Source organism: Oncorhynchus mykiss, chromosome 23, assembly GCF_057628025.1.
Source record: "Oncorhynchus mykiss isolate SJ-2025 chromosome 23, ASM5762802v1, whole genome shotgun sequence".
Classification (NCBI taxonomy): Eukaryota; Metazoa; Chordata; class Actinopteri; order Salmoniformes; family Salmonidae; genus Oncorhynchus; species Oncorhynchus mykiss.
Genome location: NC_143044.1, coordinates 5,093,913 through 5,114,827, shown reverse-complemented (window position 1 = coordinate 5,114,827; position 20,915 = coordinate 5,093,913). Strand labels below are relative to the sequence as shown.

At 42.7% G+C, this 20,915-nt stretch overlaps 1 protein-coding gene across 4 annotated transcripts in view; it reads left to right on the top strand.

The window, feature by feature from the left end:
• Window positions 1-20,915, top strand: part of LOC110502313 (adhesion G protein-coupled receptor A3) — a 264,724-nt gene that overhangs the window by 206,309 nt on the left and 37,500 nt on the right. For all 4 annotated transcript variants that reach the window (XM_090216662.1, XM_090216661.1, XM_036959858.2 and 1 more), the window contains 2 exons: window positions 14,106-14,233; window positions 16,733-16,856. In XM_090216662.1, coding sequence (XP_090072788.1) covers window positions 14,106-14,233; window positions 16,733-16,856 — 252 coding nt within the window. The remainder of the gene's footprint in view (window positions 1-14,105; window positions 14,234-16,732; window positions 16,857-20,915) is intronic.

The following is a 20,915-nucleotide window of genomic DNA, read 5'->3' as shown; positions in this document are numbered from 1 at the left end:
TATGTATTAGAGATACAAAAGAGCAAAATACCTATCCTTGTTTAATTAAGATACATTTTTAAATGTTTTTTTCCGCTCCAGGATTTTTACATGACATGTTCTACTCTGAAAATCTCTCCAAATGTATTCCTCTGGCAGATAAACACACCCTTTTAAACAATTCAGGGTCAAAGATGGATCGAACCCTTGGTTTTCTTCAGAATTATCTGAGCTCATTCGGAGGAGAAATCAGGCCTGGGCCAAAGCAAGGAAAACTGACTCTAGTGGACTGTCAATCTTTCAGACAATTGAGAAACAGATGTACTAAGAAAGCTAAACAGATGTATTAAGAAAGCTAAATCAAGCTACCTTTGAAGCTCTGACTCTGCTGGTGGTACTTCAACATTTGGGAAAACAGTAAAATGCACTGAAGTGTACAAATTCTTCTTCCCTGCAAGTTCTGACTCTGGCATTATAACATAGATGGAATGGGATAAGTGATGCTTTTAATCATACTTTGATCTCTGCAGGCATTTCATTTCAGATAAACGGTGGTGTAGTTGTGTAACGGTTTTGACTTGAGGTTATTATTTATAGGGGTGCCAGGTAGGTTGTGCCTACCAGAGAAAACATTGGTTTCTCCTTTTGGTTTGGGAGGGAATGAGTCCCACACCAATACAAAGGACTTATGTCAAAGTCTGGATGGAAATTAACTTTTCATAAACCCTTAAAACATTGGAAAGAACTTCAAAAACAACTGTATTATTTTGCGTGGGTTGTATTACCAACAAATTATTACAAACACAAATAATAATATAACACAATGAGTTCTGGTTCATCCACAAATGTCCTGTACCTCGGGCCTAAAAAGAGTCCAGCCCGGTAAAGGAGTTCAGGGAACTCAAGGGACCTTTGTCACGCAATGTTTGTCCGTTCATTCAAGTGTAACGTAAACCCAGGATTAATCATACAATCAATAACAATTATTTTACCACAGAACTTTAAAGCATATCAACTCTTACTAAGTCCTCAACTACAACTAACTACATAAATCATCACAGTATACATCACATCAAAACAAATGAAATACCGTATACAAAAAGGTTGTAGTCAGACAAGCCAATTCGCCAACTGAGAAAGGCCACGAAGAACGGAGAGGTGTAGTCCACGGACGCAAAGAGTGGATCCGATCCTGGGTAAACTCTATTAGGCTACAAAACACAAGTTTAAAGGCAACAAAACAAACGGAATATAGAAGCATCGGGAACTGAGGGTTGAACACATCCTCATTCACGTCTCCATCACAACCCCACTTTTGCACAGCTGATGCTGGCTATTTAATTGGGAATTAAAGGGAAAGCGCCCTATTGGAAGGAGAAGCACTGAGACGGTTCAGAAAAATTCAGGGCCGTCACAGTTGACCCTGGTCAGTCAATCGACTGCTCGTTTCTCTGCCAGCCTCTAGCTAAATCGATGGTTAACCTGTCAACTTCTAGTGAATCTTTGTTTGCATTTCAACTATTTACTCTGTGATGTGCTAGATGGCGTGCTTAAGATTTATGTTTTAAAAAATCACTGGAGCTGAAATGCTTGATCCATTTTTGCTGCAGCTCTCTGCCCCACTGATTGCTGAATCATTAACCCATATTTTAACCTGATGATTATATGTGGTACTATCCCCAAGGTTTGGAAGAGGTCCCATGTACTCCGCCTTTACAAATTTGGTGACCCTTGTGACCTACACTACCGTTCAAAAGTTTGAGGTCACTTAGTAATGTCCTTGTTTTTGAAAGAAAAGCACATTTTTTGTCCATTAAAATAACATAAAATTGATCAGAAATACAGTGCAAACTGAGGGCCTCCCGGGTGGCGCAGTGGTTAAGGGCGCTGTACTGCAGCGCCAGCTGTGCCATCAGAGTCCTGGGTTTGCGCCCAGGCTCTGTCGTAACCGGCCGCGACCGGGAGGTCCGTGGGGCGACGCACAATTGGCCTAGCGTCGGTAGGGGTGTCCTTGTCTCATCGCGCACCAGCGACTCCTGTGGCGGGCTAGCCAAGGTGGCCAGGTGCACGGTGTTTCCTCCGGCGCATTGGTGCGGCTGGCTTCCGGGTTGGATGTGCGCTGTGTTAAAGAAGCAGCGGCTTGGTTGGTTGTGTATTGTGGTTGTGTAAATTTAAAAAAAAAAAAACATGGTTAATGTTGTAAATGACTATTGTAGCTGGAAATGTCTGATTATTTTCATGGAATATCTACATAGGCGTACAGAGGCCCATTATCAGCAACCCTCATTCCTGTGGCACGTTGTGTTAGCTAATCCAAGTTTAGAATTTTAAACGGCTAATTGATCATTAGAAAACCCTTTTGCAATTATGTTAGCACAGCTGAAAACTGTTGTCCTGATTGAAGAAGCAATAAAACTGGCCTTCTTTAGACTAGTTGAGTATCTGGAGCATCAGCATTTGTGGGTTCGATTACAGGATCAAAATGGCCAGAAACAAAGACCTTTCTTCTGAAACTCGTCAGTCTATTCTTGTTCTGAGAAATGAAGGCTATTCCATGCGAGAAATTGCCAAGAAACTGAAGATCTTGTACAACGCTGTGTACTACTTCTTTCACAGAACAGCTCAAACTGGCTCTAACCAGAATAGAAAGAGGAGTGGGATGCTCCGGTGCACAACTGAACAAGGGGACAAGTGCATTAGAGTGTCTAGTTTGAGAAAGAGACACCTCACAAGTTCTCAACTGGCAGCTTCATTAAATAGTACCCGCAAAACACCAGTCTCAACTTCAACAGTGAAGAGGCGACTCCAGGATGCTGGCCTTCTAGGCAGAGTTCCTCTGTCCAGTGTCTGTGTTCTTTTGCCATTCTTATTTTGTTGTCTTTATTGGCCAGTCTGAGATATGGCTTTTTCTTTGCAACTTATTTTTTCAACTAAAAAACAAGGACATTTCTAAGTGACACCAAACTTTTGAATGGTAGTGTATATACTTACTTCCCCATTCTAAACGTTCTGCATGTAACTGGTTAAAAAATTACTTGAAAGATAGAACTCAATGTATTTCTACTTATGATGTTAAATCAGGTTTCCTGGATATTACAAAAGGTGTCCCGCCAGGGTTGATTCTGGGTCCAGTTCTTTTTAGTGTTTACATTAACAATATCGACTTATAAATTAAGATGACGATACTGTTGTGTATGCTATTGCCCCCACGGTTGACCAGGCTCTATCTGAACTACAGTCTGCCTTCATTGTATTACAGAAAAACTTTATTGACCTTAAATTAGTACTGAATGCAGGTCAAACTAAGTATATGTTGTTCTCTAGAGTCTGATTTAAGCATATGTACTTTGGATGGTATCCATATTGATTGTGTCCGTGCCTACAAATATCTGGGCATCTGGATAGATGAAAAGCTGTCTTTAAAAAAGCATATTGTTGAGTTAGTTAATTAAGAAGCTGAGAATAAAAATGGGCTTCTTCTATAGAAATAGGTCCTGCCTTTTGCTAAATAGTAGAAAGCAGATTATTCAGTTGATGTTTCTATCGGCCCTAGATTTTGGCGACATCATATATACCACGTTTTTCTTTTTGCTTGGATTTTGTATTTACCTTTTGATGTATGTATTTTCTGTTTTATGTAGTTCAGGACTCATCTGAAAAAAGAGACCATTGTCTCAGTATGACTCCCTGATAAAATAAAGGTTAAATAAAAAAGAAGACTCACTCTGTGCAATAGTAGTGTTTTTTGAATGACTACCTCATCATTGTACCCCACACATACAATTATCTGTAAGGTCCTGCAGTTGAGCAGTCAAATACAGATTCAACCACAAAGACAATGCCTTGCAAAGTGTGGTACAAAAAATAACTTTAGGTGCAGAATACATATTGCTATCTTGGGGGCTAATCCAACACATCACTGTTTACCACTCCATATTTTCAACCATGGTGGTGGCTGCATCATGATAGGGGTAGGCTTGTCATTGGTGAGGACCAAGTAATTTTTTAAAGATTAAAAGAAACGGAATAGTTAATTTTGCGCAGGCAAAATCCTAGAGGAAAAGCTGGTTCAGTCTGCTTTCCAATGGACACTGAAAGATATATTCACCTTTCAGCAGGACAATAACATGAAACAAATATACACTGGAGTTGCTTACTAAGATGACATTGAATGTTCCTGAGTGTCCGAGTTACAGTTTTGACTTAAATCAGCATGAAAATCTATGACAAGACTTGGAAATGGCTGTCTAGCAATGATCAACAACCAACTTGACAAAGCTTGAAGAATTAAAAAAATAAATAATGTGCAAATATTGTACAATCCAGGTGTACAAAGCTCTTAGAGACTTACCCAGAAAAACTCACAACTGTAATCGCTCCTAAAGGTGATTCTAACATGTAAGGGGTGTGAATAGTTATTTACATTAGTTTTCTGCATTTCATTTTCAATAATTTTGCAAACATTTCTAAAAACATGTTTTCACTTCCACTTGTCATTATGGTTTATTATACAACGGGTGGGTCTAATCTTGAATTCTGATTGGTTAAAACCACATTGCAGCCGGTATCTATTCCACAAGTTACCACCGGCTAAATCTATGACGTTAAAATCTGACTGCACAATCCACTGGCTCATCAGCCCAACCAAGCAATTTATAAACTTGATCTCCGCTATAAAAAGCATCTAGACATTATCTTACATTTCTTTTAGACTTTTAGATTTGTATAAATCTTGCTGTTTGTCTCTCCAACATTTGCAACATTGTATCAATATTCAAATTTGATCACCAGCTGTCCCATAGTAATGAACGTGTCGGGATGAGACAGACAGCATTTCTCAGCCAGTCGAAACCATGAATCAGCTGGCATCATTTTTATGGATATATATATAAATATATATGTATATATATATATATATAGAAATGTAATTGAAAAAAGGTCAAACAAAACAAAGTGCAGCTAGTTTGCAGTCTTTCCAGCTTCAGTTTGAAGTGATTGTGTTAGCTGGGTTGTTGGCTAGCTCCTCTGAACAACAGTGTCCTGACAAGTGAGCACATTGTCTTGTGCCTCATTAGCTCATTGTTATCGATGTATCCAAATAAATGTCACTAGAAAACAGCTTAAACAAATGCAAAAGTGTCTATTTTGCTATTATTCTGGCTTTGCTTTTTGACATGACTGTAAGTTAGCCATAGTTGGCTAGCTAGCAAGAAAGGGATAAGAACGTTTCCAGCCAGTATGACAATGCAACATTTAGAACGAACGACTGGTTCGCATCAATAGGTACAGAACAACAACACTGAACCACTTGGTTACATCTCTGGCAACCGAACCAATAGAACAAACGACCAGCCGGCTTGGGTAGCAACCTTAGATTAGTGTCGGGACTATATCTTGTGGAAGGATTAAGTAGTATGACTAAATTCATCAAAATAACATTTTTAATTGAAATATGTAATGAATATGTTGTTTACTGAATATGTTGTTTAACCCATTGTATAAAAGTATGAAAGTGATAATGTCCTTGAAGCCGGCTTCTCAGACATTATCACTTAATTGTGTGTTGATGAGTGAAAAAAAAAAGTTGTTTTAATCCATTTTTGATTTAGGATGTAACACAACAAAATGTGGAAGAAGTCAAGGCGTATGAATACTTTCTGAATGCACTGTAAGCTTTCGGTTTCATTAATTTATTGTCACCTGGGCCCAGCAGTGTAAGTTCAAAACTTCTTGCCGTACACTGTACTGCATGATTGTACACATGGATTGGATTGTGGGTTTACTAACGCGTTAGTTCTAGTTTGTTGACTATAATGTTAATATGGTGATAACAAAGTATGCTGTGTAGCCATTAGTGGTTACGGTATGAAGGTTTGGCTTGGAGGTTTTTGTGCCTGGTCACATACAGCTGTTGTGTTGTGCACACCAGCAAAAGGAAAATGTGAGAGGAGGAGAGCACGTAGATGCGAGAAGAAATTATAAGAACGAAAGTGAACTGTGTTTGTGGGTGATCAGGGTTATATTATTTTCTCAGATTCTGTTGCAAAACGTTTCTTTAATGGAAACCTACCTGTTTAGGGGAGGGACCTACCTGCATTTGTCCAATAGAAACTCTTGTTTTAGTTGCAAAATGTTCCATTAATGATTACACCCCAGATCAGCTAGATCCAGGCAAGAGTGTGCAGGGCGGTATTGAATGTGTCACTGTCTGTTATCTTCATTACTCCAATTTGTCTCTAGACCTGTGCACAGACGTTATACATTTTTTCATTTGTAGGCTAGGTTGTAGCTCTCTACCTTACTCTTGTCTTTGTGTGAGACCCTAAATAAATGACAGGAACAAACTGATTTCATGTCATTGATATATAACAGGAAGAGGAGGGACCCTAAAACACTCCCTTGTGGCACTCCACAGCTGACAAGGTGCCATTGACATCAACCCTCTTGATACCTTCCTGACTGATATGACTTGAGCTACTCTACTGCCATGCTGCTAAAACCTAGGGTGCTTAGCTTGTAGAGTCGTATCTGGTGGTCTACTGCAGTGGTTCCCAAACTGTGGGACGTGTGGTGTCCCTCCACCCCCCCCAATTAAAAAAAACACACATATACATGGCACACATGTATTTGGGGAGTTTTTCCCATTCTTCTCTGCAGATCCTCTTAAGCTCTGTCTGGTTGGATGGGGAGCATTGCTGCATAGCTATTTTCGAGTTCAAGTCCGGACTCTGGCTGGGCCACTCAAGGACATTCAGAGACTTGTCCCGAAGCCACCCCTGCATTGTCTCGGCTGTGTGCTTAGGGTTGTTTTCCTGTTGGAAGGTGAACCTTCGCCACCAATCTGAGATCCTGAGCGCTCTGGAACTTGTTTTCATCAAGGATCTCTCTGTACTTTGCTCTGTACATATTTCCCTCGATCCTGACTAGTCTCCCAGTCCTTGCCTCTGAAAAACATCCCCACAGCATGATGCTGCCACCACCATGCTTCACCGTAGGGATGGTGCCAGGTTTTCTCAAGCTGGATCACTTGGCATTCAGGCCAAATAGTTCAATCTTGGTTTCCATCAGGCCAGAGAATCATATTTTTCATGGTCTGAGAGTCCTTTAGGTGCCTTTTGACAAACCCCAAGTGGGCTTTCATGTGCCTTTTACTGAGTAGTGGCCTCCGTCTGGCCAATCTACCATAAAGACCTGATTGGTGGAGTGCTGCAGAGATGGTTGTCCTTCTGGAAGATACTCCCACCTCCACAGAGGAACTCTGTATCTCAGTCAGAGAGACCATCGGGTCCTTGGTCACCTCTCTGACCAAGGCCCTTCTCCCCCGATTGCACAGTTTGGATGGGCGGCCAGCTCTAGGAAGAATCTTGGTGGTTCCAAACTTTTTCCATTTAAGAATGATGGAGTTCACTGGGTTCTTGGCTACCTTCAATGCTGCAGACATGTTTTGATACCATTCCCCAGATCATGGCTTGGTTTTTGCTCTGACATGCACTATCAACTGTGGGACCTTTTATATAGACAGGTGTTTGCCTTTCCAAATCATGTCCAATCAATATAATTTACTACAGGTAGACTCCAATCAAGTTGTAGAATACCCCAAAGTGAAAACAGGTTTTTAGAAATGTTTCCAAATGTATTAAGAATAAAAAACAGAAATACCTTATTTACATAAGTATTCAGACCCTTTTCTATGTGACTCAAAATTGAGTTCAAGTGCACCCTTTCCGTTGATCAACCCTGAGATGTTTCTACAACTTTATTGGAGTACACCTGTGGTAAATTCAGAATGGGACCAAACAAATAAGAATATAATATGTTCCTAAACCCTTCTACATTAATGTGGATGCTGCCATGATTACGGATAGTCCTGAATGAATCGTGAGTAATTTTAAAGTTACAGATGTACAAATATCATACCCCCAAGACATGCTAAGCGCTCACCATTAGAATAACAGGGAGGTTAGCGGTTAATATTTAAGTGATAATGCCCGAGAAGCCGGTGTTTGGGCGATATATTGGCCCGTGCCAATTTATCCTCCAAACACCGGCTTCTCAGGCATTATCACTTTTATACAACGGGTTACAAACATATTCAAATAATGATTGATATATTTTAATTACAATTTTTATTTTGATTAATTATATAGTCCCGATACAAATCTAGGGTTGTTATCCAAGTCGGCTGGTCGTTCGTTCTATCGGTTCGGTTGTGTTGGTCAATTTCTGATCAGGTCTATATAGTTATCAAACATACATTAGTAATGGAAAGGAAACACAGACTCTTTGTTTAAGTATTAAAAATGATCCTTTTCTAATACAATTGTAGGCAGAAGTTGGTACAGAGTACAATATATGATAGCTCTCCCCAGGTTCTGCAAATGTTTAAGACATCCTGTAACTCATATAGCCTCTCCCAGCCCTCCTTGCGTGCGTTTCCCTGGCAACAACATTTTAATAAATCCAACCTCCCCCTGACAGCAGCAACCATCTTGTCAGCAATTAAAAGCTCAGAAGTGGGTTTGACCGAAACTTGACCTTCCATCACAAGTATAGGGTCATAACAAGGTGAACGAGTTCAAGCATCTTCTGACAGGTGGCTGTTTTTATCAGGCCTGCGGCAGCCTTGTGTTCTCAGGAACCCAGTTGTATTCTCAGAACCTCAGATAGCCAGGTGGGGCCCAGACAGGAGGAGTATGAACGTAGGCGGTTTTCACCTTCTGATAGTGTCTGAAGGGCACAACACTCAAAACAGGTGTTACACACACACACACACACACACACACACACACACACACACAGCGGTCTCAGGACCTTACAGTTTATCATAACACAATTTATTAACCCTTTAAAAGGTATGATGCGTTCGTTTAACCCCTTCAGTTGCAAGAGATGCAACCCAGTTGTTAGGTCTTTTTGTTCTGTATCTATGGACGTGACCCAGTGGTTCGTTCTAAATGTTCCATTGCCATACTCGCTGGCAATGTTCTTATCCATTGCTTGCAAGCTAGCCAACTACGGCAAACTTACAGTCACCTCAAAAATTGCAGCCAGAATAACAGCAAAGTAGCTTTATTTGCATTTGTTTAGCTGTTTTCTAGTGACATTAATTTCATACATCCTGAACAATGAGCTAATGAGGTACGAATTTGCCTGGCATAGAAAATGTGCTCACTTGTAAGGACACTGTTTTTCAGAGGAGCTAGCCAACAGCACAGCTAACACAATCACTTCAAACTGAAGCTGGAAAGACTGCAAACTAGCTGCACTTTCTTTCGTTTTACCTTTATTCAATGACATTTCTTTGTATATATCCATAAAAATTATGCCAGCTGATTCATGATTTAGACTGGCTGAGAAACGCTGCCTGTCTGTCTCGTCCTGACACGTTCATTACTATGGGACAGCTGGAGATTGAATTTGAACATTGAAACAATGTTGCAAATGTCGGAGAGACAGACAGCAAAGTTGATACAAATCTCCGCTGTTGAAAACTAAATGTTATTCTAAAAGAAATGTGAGAAGGTCTAGATGCTTTTTATAGCGGAGATCAAATTTATAAATTGCTTGGCTGGGCAGATGAGACAGTGGATTGCACAGTCAGATGGAACAGAGTAAATAGGCATTTTAACGTCATAGATTTAGCCGGGGGTAACTTGTGGAATAGTCACCGGCTGGAATGCGGTTTTAACCAATCAGCATTCAGGTTTAGACCCCCCCCCAATTGTATAATTGTGCATATGTAACTTTCTCACTCATTGTTATTCATTATTCATTCAGGACTATCCATAATCATGGTATCATCCACATTAATTTAGAAGTGTTTAGAAACATGTTCAATTATTAAAGTGGAACTGAAATCGTTTTAACAACTTTGCAGTAATGAAACAAACAGCTCATGTTACAAAATCAACTTTTATAAAAGGTTTTAAAAATAGGTTATTTTTGACTCAACATTCCATGATGTACAGTAAGGCATTTTTGGCAGAATAGGGGGATGCAGTTCAATGCATGATTAATAGAATTCACCAATAGATTCCTTGGCAGTCCAAAAAATATGGCTCAATATTATATGAATCAATATTTCAGACAAAAATTGACAAATGTAGCTAAGGCTGTGAAGGCCAGTGTATGTATTTATGTAGCAAGCTAAAAACACTAAGCCTAATGTTAGCTAGATAGCTAGCTAGCTGCTTAGAGGATGTCATGTCGTTGCAGGTGTGGGTGAGACTGAATTTTTCCCCTCATAACGTTTTTTTGATGGCTACACAGCTAGAGATACAGGTGTCATTTGGTTAGCTAGCAAGAAATGTGAATCGCTTTGCTAACTAGCTAGCAGGCTATACTGAACTCGGAATGACTGTTATCCAGTTAACATATCTCTCGCATTCGCAAATTCACTATTGCGCTCTACTCACTATTGAGCTCTATAAAAATATAAATGCAACATGCAATAATTTTAAAGAATCAATTAGGCCCTAATCTATGGATTTCACATGACTAGGCAGGGGTGCAGCCATGGATGGGCCTGGGAGGGCATAGACCCACCCACTGGGGAGCCAAGGCCTGCCAATCAGAATTAGTTTTTCCCCACAAAGGGCTTTATTACAGGCAGTTTCATCAGTTGTCCAGGTGGCTGGTCTCAGACGATCCCGCAGGTGAAGAAGCCAGATGTGAGGTCCTGGGCTGGCATGGTTACACGTGGTCTGCAGTTTTGAGGCCGGTTGAACGTAATGCAAAATTCTCTAAAACGACATTGGAGGTTGCTTATAGTAGAGAAATAGTAGAGAAATGAACATTAAATTCTCAGGCAACAGCTCTGGTGGACATTCCTGCAGTCAGCATGGCAATTGCACGTACCCTCAAAACTTGAGACATCTGTGGCAATGTGTTGTGTGACAAAACTGCACATTTTAGAGTGGCCTTTTATTGTCCCCAGCACAAGGTGCACATGTGTAATGATCATCCTGTTTAATCAGCTTTTTGATATCTTGGCAAAGGAGAAATGCTCAATGTGTGCACAAAATTTGAGAGAAATAACTTTTTGTGCATATGGAACATTTCTGGGATCTTTTAGCTCATTAAACATGGGACCAACACTTTACATGTTGCCTTTATATTTTTGTTCAGTATAATTCCCAATCATTCTAAGAATTTATGGAAATGTGAAAATTACCATTTCTATGTGCTTGCTTGTCAGAACATTTTAAGAAAAAGTTACATTCTTCGTGGGGGTGTCAGAGGAAAGCCCATAAAATTGTCAGACACTCCAGTAACCCAAGTTATAGACTGTTTTCTCTGCTATCGCACGACAAGCGGTACCGGAGCGCCAAGTCTAGGACCAAAAGGCTCCTCAATAGTTTCTACCCCCAAACCATAAGACTGCTGAACAATTCATAAAATCGCCACCGGACAATTTAGATTGACCCCCCCCCCCCTCTTCCTTTTGTACACTCGCTGCTTGTTTGTTACCTATGCATAGTCACTTCGCCCCCACCGACATGTACAGATTACCACAAATAGCCTGTACCCCTGCACACTGACTTGATACTGGTGCCCCCTGTATATAGCCTTGTTATTGTTATTCTTATTGTGTTACTTTTATTATTACTTTTCATTTTATTCTACTTGGTAAATATTTTCTTCTTCTCGAACTTCACTGTTGGTTAAGGGCTTGTAAGTAAGTAAAGTCTACACTCGTTGTATTCGGCGCATGTGACAAATACCATTTTATTTGATGATCAGATTTGAATGAGATTTCATGTTGCTAAAAAGCTGTCAGTTACACTTAAAGTGTTTATAGAAAAATATGATATTCTTATTTACAATAAAAATGACACAATACATTGTTACACCATTAATTTCTATTGTGCATTTTGTGTCTGGGCAACCGAAAGACAAGCAACTCACAGAATTCCAAACATTTTGTTAATGCTCATTACTAGATGAACAATGGTCCCCTCCAAAAAAATGATGTCACGCAAACAATCAAGTCAATGTGTTCTTCGAATGAACAAAACATACGTAGCGCTCCTGGGGAGATGGATAATCAGAATGAATCTCACTCTTAATGTCACATTACTAAAGTAGCAGATGCTCATTGAGAACATTTCAACATCGAGTTGCATCTCTCCTACATCTGTGCTACACATCTGGAAGCATATGTTGCCCTTTACAGGGCCTCACACAGAGGCGTCACTGTGCTGTCACGTTACAATGAGAACACACACATCATCGTGACAACTACAGTATGTGTGTCATTCTCTGGGAATGGTTTGCTCCTCTTTCAGGGTTGGGTAAACATGGTTTTTCCCACGTCATATCCATCAAGAAATCTGAAAGCTAGCGTAGCTCGAATTGATTTGACTGCACTGTGATCATCAACGGCATGGGATAGGAGGGTTGGAGCAATGTTTTCACATCCCTTCCATCAAGACACACGAAAGCTAGCGCCATTGATTTGGCTGCGCTGTGATCATCACATCAGTAGAACTGAATGGGCACCGCTGCAGAGGTATCTACAGATAGAAGATACGTGGTAGTGAACGGGGCTGTCTCCCAGGGCTGTGTGTGTTCATGGCTGTAAGTCTATTCTACACAGTTGTCCTTCTCTATCACAACTTCCCTGACCAGCCATGCAGAATCCTTTCCCTGGGCTCACCCACAGGCTTGTTCAGGGGCCTCTAGGGGCCCGTGACCTCTGCTGCCCTGTGTGCTGAGCACTAATAGGCCCAGTCAGGGGAGAGAAGAGCAGGGGAAATTTGAGGGATGGAGGGCTGTGACCAGAGGCTGATCTAGATCTCTTACAGATATGTAACAGTGTGACAGGGAGAGACGACCACTCAGAACATCACCAGTCAGTTTAATGGAGCCTGAACCGAGAGAGGCAGAGGCAGGGCAGGGAAGGAGAGGGAGAGAAAATAGGGCTGGAGAGAGAAAAAGAGGGCAAAAGAGAGAGAGAGTGTGAGGATCTGTATGTGGAAAGATGGGGAGAGAGTGTGAGAGGGAAAGGAAAAGAGAGAGAACTGGTTGCAAGTACAACTGCAATTCTCCGATTTCGTAATGGCAATGTGTAAACGACAGGACCTTTGTCTGTCCAGAGGGGTTACGATTACATAGAAGGGCAAGTTCTCAGGGTCAAAGTGTCTCATTGGACATATCACCATCCTCATCACTGAGGCTATAATGGTAACTGAGACTAGCTCTGACTCTTAGCCCCTGAGCCTTTACACCATATTCAAACATTTACCACTTGACAGGACAACTTACTATCTTCACTGAACCAATCAAAACTACTCGTCAAATGCCTTACTGGATTAAACCAGTCCTGCTTAGAAAAATCCATATATACCCAACTAAATCTTTACACACTATCCATATTCAGTGAGCTCCATAAGTTGACACAATGCTTGTTGTTTTGGCTCTGTACTCCAGTGCTTTGGATTTGAAATGATACAATGACTATGAAGCTGCAGACGGTCAGCTATAATGTTCATGTATTTTCATCCATATAGGGTGAACCGTTTTCTCTTGTACGTTGTTTGTCTACACGGTATGTGAAATATGATACCATGTCTGTTTTGTCTGACCCTGATGTCTTTCCCTCTCTCTCTATCTCTCCCTCTCTCTCTCAATTCAATTCAAGGTGCTTTATTGGCATGGGAAACTTAACATTGCCAAAGCAAGTGAAGTAGATAATAAACAAAAGTGAAATAAACTATCATAATGTACAGTAGACATTACACTCCCAGAAGTTCCAAAATAATAAAGACATTTTGAATGTCATTATGTCTATATACAGTGTTGTAACGATGTGCGAGTTAAAGTACAAAAAGGAAAATAAATAAACATAAATATGGGCTGTATTTACAAGGGTGTTTGTTCTTCACTGGTTGCCCTTTTCTTGTGGCCACTTGTCTCAACTTGTCTCTTCTCTCTCTCTCACTCTCTCTCCTCTCCATTACTTCCCCCAACTGTCTCGCTTTCTCTCTCCATCTCTTCTCTCTCTCTGAATTCAGTTCAAATAACTTTATTGTAATGCAGATTATGCCAAAGCATTGAGTACAATTGCATAGTCGTGTACATTGTTTCTAAACAATTAATACATTCTCTCTCTCTGTCTCATTTAGGATCTGAAGAAGGTGCTGTCTTTCCCCCCGTACCCTGGGGAGTTTCTGCACCCGGTCGTGTATGCCTGTACGGCCGTCATGTTGCTCTGCCTCTTCGCCTCCATCATCACTTATATCGTGCACCACAGGTAAAAACCCTCGGGAAACTGTGTTTGCGCGTGCGCGTGTGTGTGTGTGTGTGGGTATAGGTCTGTGTTCAGAGGATTTGAAGTGAGTTCTCACCTTTAGTTGACTAACTAAGCTTAGTAAAAACCATACACATCCAGATCATGTACCCATCACAACACACCACACGCCACCTCTCCTACTTTTGAGAGTTTGTCTTTATTTTCCTCCATCATGCTTCTGAGCTGTGAGTCAGCCGCTGTGGGCCTGCATGAAGCTCTGCAGTCTGTCTGACTCAGACATCTGAAGCGAACGATTTGTGTGTGGGTTGGGGGGGGGGGGGGGGGGGGGGGGGGATGTGTGTGTGCGTGCGAGCCAAACACTTCCAATAACCCACTACCACTTGCCTCAAAGAGATGGCTCAATCGGATTTCTATAAGATCCAGACCACATCTGTCACCTCTCTCCGTAGGTCTTTCGAACCCTGAGGGCTGTGCTGTCTTTCAGTTCATCTAGTCATCCTCTACTGATGATCCAGTGTGGTCTCCAGGCAACCTGGATAGCTTGTTATTTTTTGGGGCCCTCATTTTCCCTTTGTTAGGCACTCACTAGATCACGAACAATGGAGTTAGTGACTGAAACTTAATGTGATCGATCATTCAGTCCTTTTATACTTTCACTATGCTGAGCATAAAAGACCCCCCCAAAAAAGTTATTCAATGTCTCTGAAATGACAGATTAATTAAATTATACATTCTTTATACTACTTTTGGTTCTGATGGAAAGCAGATGAATAGATAGACTGTAATGGAGCATGAAGATGTATGAACACATTTTACAGTTGGCATCAGTATGAGGCAACTCTAAGAAAGAGAGAGAAAGAGACATTGACAGGATGAAGGGCTGTAGGAATAGAGGGATTATGAAAACCCCGGTTAACTGTAGTCTGGGAGGAGTGACGATGTCAGTGGCTCCATGATTTCAGTCAGGAGACACTTGTTGTCCGTGGAAACAAGTGGTCGTCTCACAGCTGCAGCAGGAGTACAACACTGCAACCGCTTTGCCTCCCTCCATCCCCAAAGCCGTGTCTTCCTTGCAGTAGAAATGCTCTAAGGACCACATTCGGGAATTGAGACCTGTGCACACCAGTCTCCCATTCATATCAATGAATGATTTATGTGAAAGTCTGAGTTGTGCAGGCAGATCTCAAATCGGAATAACGTCCTAAATATGTTGAAAATAACTTCACTTTCTGACATAACGTGTATTCCAAGACAAGGGAGTGTGTAATGTAGCATCACTGAATAGTGATGCTGGTGAGCTTGCACAAGTGCTAATTCCACTGGGGCTAAATTCACCCTTCAAAACATTCCCTCCTTCTTGGCAAAGGAGAACTAGTAAGGGGTCCGTTTTGCCATACATGTAGACGTAATTTCACCGCTTCACTGATTTTCACAACGTTAGTGTATTTCAAGCAAAGGGAGTGTTTATACTGAATAGCGATGCTGGTGAGCCTATTATCAAGGTCCCATTCCATTCGAACTCCAAGTTCACCCTTCAGAACATTCCTTCCCCTTCGGCCAAGGAGAACAAGCGGGAGGTCAGTTTAGCCACATGCTTTCTCGGGGAAACGATGAAGTGGAGGCATGCCAGGTTAATGCACTTGAACCAGTGAAAGCCCGTAGCCAAGCCCATGAAAAACACTGGGAGGCAGGTAGAGGCTGCAGTGATTTATGGGCCTCTCCTGGAGCCTCCTGGGTAGAGTTCAGCACCTGAACAGGAGCGCTTCCTCTCCTCCCTGGCACATAACACTCAGACACGCCTTGTAGGTTATTGCTGCTCTCTCTCTCTCTCTCTCTCTCTCTTTCTTTTCCCCTCTCATTCGTTAACTCATTATTTCTCACTTTTTTATATATATATATATATATATCTCTCTCTCAGTCGATCTGCCTATCTCACTCTTGTTCTTACTTGTTTTCACTCGTTCTCACTCATTCTCTCTCCCCTTGGCCTCTTTCTCTCTGTTATCTCACTCTCTGGTCTCTCTCTCGCTCCCTCTCTGCAAGTTTGTTTCTCACAAACAACAGAGGTTCTTTCCTGTACACTTTTCCCCCCAGATTTATAATCACACTGGTGAACATGACGAGGATAATGCTGATTTAGGATACTGGATAGATGCCAGGATAATTGTTTATGTTGTTTGTTTCTCTCTAGTTTATTTACCCTGGATACTGCATCTGGATTGGCTGATCCATATAGCCTTAGGGCTTTTTCCAACAGCTGGACAGAGATTGTTATTTACAACATTTCATTTGCAAACTATGCAATGCATTCCACCAGATTTACACCTCAACCCCCTTGTGTCCTAGTAAATGATCTGAATGATGAACCGGATCTTTTTTAAACGCTCTTTTTTTCAACGTCCTCTGCGTCAATGTTTTATCCATTCCCCTGATATTCTGTACCATTCATATTTATTTGACTGACTGCTTATTCGGTGTGGGTTTCTCTTCTTTTGGCAGCACAATCCGCATCAGTCGGAAGGGATGGCACATGCTCCTCAACTTCTGTTTCCACACAGCTCTGACCTTCACTGTGTTTGCCGGAGGCATCAATCGAATCAAATACCCCATCATCTGTCAAGCAGTAAGTGCACTGCCTTTTCATTCCTGCCCTCTCAAAGCTCTCCAGGGGAATTGATTATGAATGTCTATTGAGGTGCGCTGTGGCGGTGGTTGTGATGCTCTGTGTGCACGGTGTAGTACTCCTAGCTCTCCTCCTCTCTCTCTCTCTCTCTCTCTCGCTTGCTCTCTCTCTCTCTCTCTCTCTATTGTCCTTCTTTGATGCTCTGATGAATAGGCTCCACCAAGGCTTCGGCACGAACTCCCTACACACGGTGTGAGACAATACAGTTCACTACAGTACACACATGAATGCTACAGCTAGCTAGCTGTCTTCCTGGTTGGCCATATCTATATGCTGTGATGTTGCCTGTCCCTCCAGGTTTCCCGCCCCGGCCCACCAGGGGCTTTGTACCTAGCAGTTTGTTGTCCTAACGAGGGTTTTGTTTTGCCGTCGTCTCAAAGGGGAGTAGGAGTATGGCTGCCGTTACCGCTGTCGGCTACCGGTTGACTCTGCCTGCCTCTGTGGCTGGCAAGTCCATCTCTTAACGTGAGACTGTGAGCGAGAGAAAGACAGAGAGAGGGCAAGAGAGAGAGAGAGATAAAATAGTGAGGGAGCGCGAAAGGGGGACAGAGAGAGACACAGGCACCAGCCAGCGCTGCGGGGCCTGTATGCCTGTGTAGGTTAGCTAACGGGAGTGCTTTCTCTCCTGCTGGGTGCAATAACGCTTGGCTCTGAGACGTTCTAAAACGGAAGAGATCGTGGGAGATGTGTCATTGTGAGAGGATCCTGCCATAGATACTGTTTTTAGAGGAGAGCGGGGAGGCAGCAAGGGCAGGATAACATTGGGTTGGCTAATTGAGGCATGAGGGGTGTCCTTGAATCCTTACTTAGATAAAGCAGCTCATTGGAGACACCAGGTAAGAGATGTTTCAGCTTTTAAATACATCTAGGGATCCTAAGCTCTCCATCAATCGTTGGCTTAACTGATGCTGAAATCTTAAGAAAACCAAACTCCAGTATGCATGCATATTGTTGTTTTGGGAAGATTGATAGGACGATGATAGGTAGATGGACATAATGGTTGGGGTTAAAATGTCCGGGTTAGCGATAGACTCAATCGTGTCTTGACAAAATAAGGAGTAAGAAGACCAGACACATTGTTACGTTTTGGGAGTTTGATACATCAATTGGAACATGTCAGCCAAGAGAGGATGTCTCTCCTCAGCATGTGGGCATTTAGCTGGCGAGAGATTTATGTTTTTTCTTTCTTTCTACCTTTCAGTTGAGGTTTCAAAGGCTTCCAACTCATCCTCTATTTATATCAACAGGGCTCTTCTTCTCTCTTCAGAACCAGGCAGAGTCACTTGGGACACTGCTGAGGCCGCTGCCTCTACATCCTGTCCACGAGAAGTTTAGACTTTGTCTTGTTCTAAAACGTAATGAATCCACCTCAATATGGAGCTGCACAGATCTCTGTAGCTCACTTGACCTTATTGAAGCCAACAGTGCCTGGCGTGCTTTGGCTGCCTGTCAGGAGGCTTGGCCTCACAGAGAGACAGCTAGCTAGGCTAGGAGCCTCTGGTTCATGTCACGCCCGTCAAGCGAGTGTCGACAAATACCAATGACACATTTCGGCCAGTGTAACGGCATGAAATGCGCCCCCCCCCCTATTGACCCACCTGTTCCCCCGCCGTGCAATGGAGCATTATTACGGCACAATTAGCATATTCCCCATCAGATTCGCTGTCTACATGGATGCATTAGCAACACGTTTATGAGCAGCCATCTTGCCGAGATGCCGCCGCTTGAGAGATGCCTGTAAAGAAACTACTGCAATCGATCAAATCTCCATGCTTCTCACACGCATGTAACTATTACCCATCTCTCAATGTAATCATCACAGCAGGTGTTTATTCTGCACATGCCTCTGGTGCTCCTCACCACTGGGTATTTTTCAGATTTAATCATGTTGCCTAATGTAGAAACGCTGCATTTGTAATGGGTAACAGCCTAAGTTGATTCTTTGGGTCCAGTTTTATTATTTTGGTCCACCCCTCCTCTCATCCCGATGGGTTTGAGGCTGTTACCCTGTTCCCAGCAGTGGTGGCAGTGTCTGGGATGATTACATGGTCGTTCACTGGAGGAGCTGGCTGTAAGGATATGTGTGATCACACACACCCTACCACCCTCCTCCATCCCTCCACCCTCTGCCCCACTTGTGGATAGATCCCTCTCAGGTCCAGCAGGGATCCACTTCCCTCACGGGAACTGCTACTCACCACCTCCTCTGACAGGAAAACTTCAAGGAGCCCTGGAACTGACTCTGGAAGCCTCAGTCAGCACTTAACCACCTTCCACCAATTTTATCCCCTGCCCCTCTCCATCTCTCTCTCTCCCCCATACCTCTCTCTCTTCTCTTTCTCTGCGTCTCCTCCTCCTCTCTCGCTCCCTTCCTCCACCCACTGTTAGGGCTGTGATGGTCATGGAATTTTAGATGATGGTAGTTGGACCGCACGTCACGGACACCGGCGTCTCGCTTCCAGACAAACTAAACACCTTCTTTGCCAGCTTTGAGGATAATATAGTGCCACCGTCGTGGCCCGCTAATAAGGACTGTCCCCCCCCCCCCCCCCCCTCCTTCTCCGTGGCCGACGTGAGTAAGACATTTAAACGTGTTATCCCTTGCAAGGCTGCTGGCCCAGACCATGCGCTGACCGGCTGGCTGGCGTGTTTACGGACATATTCAATCGCTCCCTGTCCCAGTCTGCTATCCCCACATGCTTCAAGATGGCCACCATTGTTCCTGTACTCAAGAAGGCAAATATAACTAAACTCAATGACTACTGCCCCGTAGCACTCACTTCTGTCATCATGAAGTGCTTTGAGAGACTAGTCAAGGATCATATCACTTCCACCTTACCTGCCACCCTAGACCCACTTCAGTTTGCATACCGCCCCAACAGGTCCAGAGACAATGCAATCGCCATCACACTGCACACTGCCCTATCCCATCTGGACAAGAGGAATACCTATGTAATAATGCTGTTCATTGACTACAGCTCAGCATTCAACACCATAGTACCCTCCAAACTCATCATTAAGCTGGAGGCCCTGGGTCTCAACCCCGCCCTGTGCAATTGGGTCCTGGACTTTCTCACGGGCAGCCCCTAGGTGGTGAAGGTAGGAAACTCCACTTCGCTGACCCTCAACACTGGGGCCCCACAAGGGTGCATGCTCAGCCCCCTCCTGTACACCCTGTTCACCCATGACTGTGTGGCCATGCATGCCTCCAACTCAATCATCAAGTTTGCAGACGACACAACAGTAGTGGGCTTGATTACCAACAACGACGAGACAGCCTAGAGGGAGGAGGTGAGGGCACTGTGTGGTGTGGTGTCAGGAAAACAACCTCTCACTCAACGTCAACAAAACAAAGGAGATGATCATGGACTTCAGGAAACAGCAGAGGGAGCACCCCCCTATCCACATCGAAGGGACAGTAGTGGAGAAGGTGGCAAGTTTTTTAAGTTCCTCGGTGTACACATCACAGAAAAACTGAAATGGTCCACCCACACAGACAGCGTGTTGAAGAAGGTCCCTCTTCAACCTCAGGAGGCTGAAGAAATGTATCTTGTCACCTAAAATCCTGGCAAACTTTTACAGATGCACAATTAAATAAAGGTGAAATAAATAAATAGACTCATATCACTGGCCACTTTAATAAATAGATCACTTGTCACTTTAAACAATGCCACTTGAATAATGTCAACATCTTACATTACTCATCTCATATGTATATACTGTACTTTACACCATCTATTCCACCTTGGCCATCGCTCATCCATATATTTATATGTACATATTCTTATTCCATCCCTTTAGATTTGTGTGTATTAGGTAGTTGTTGGGTAATTATTAGATTACTTGTTAGATATTACTGCACTGTTGGAGCTAGAAACACAAGCATTTCGCTACACTCGTATTAACATCTGCTAAACACGTGTATGTGACCAATAACATTTGATTTGATTTTGAGTGAAGGAAAAGCAGCCAAAAAGTGCTCAGCATATGTGGGAACTC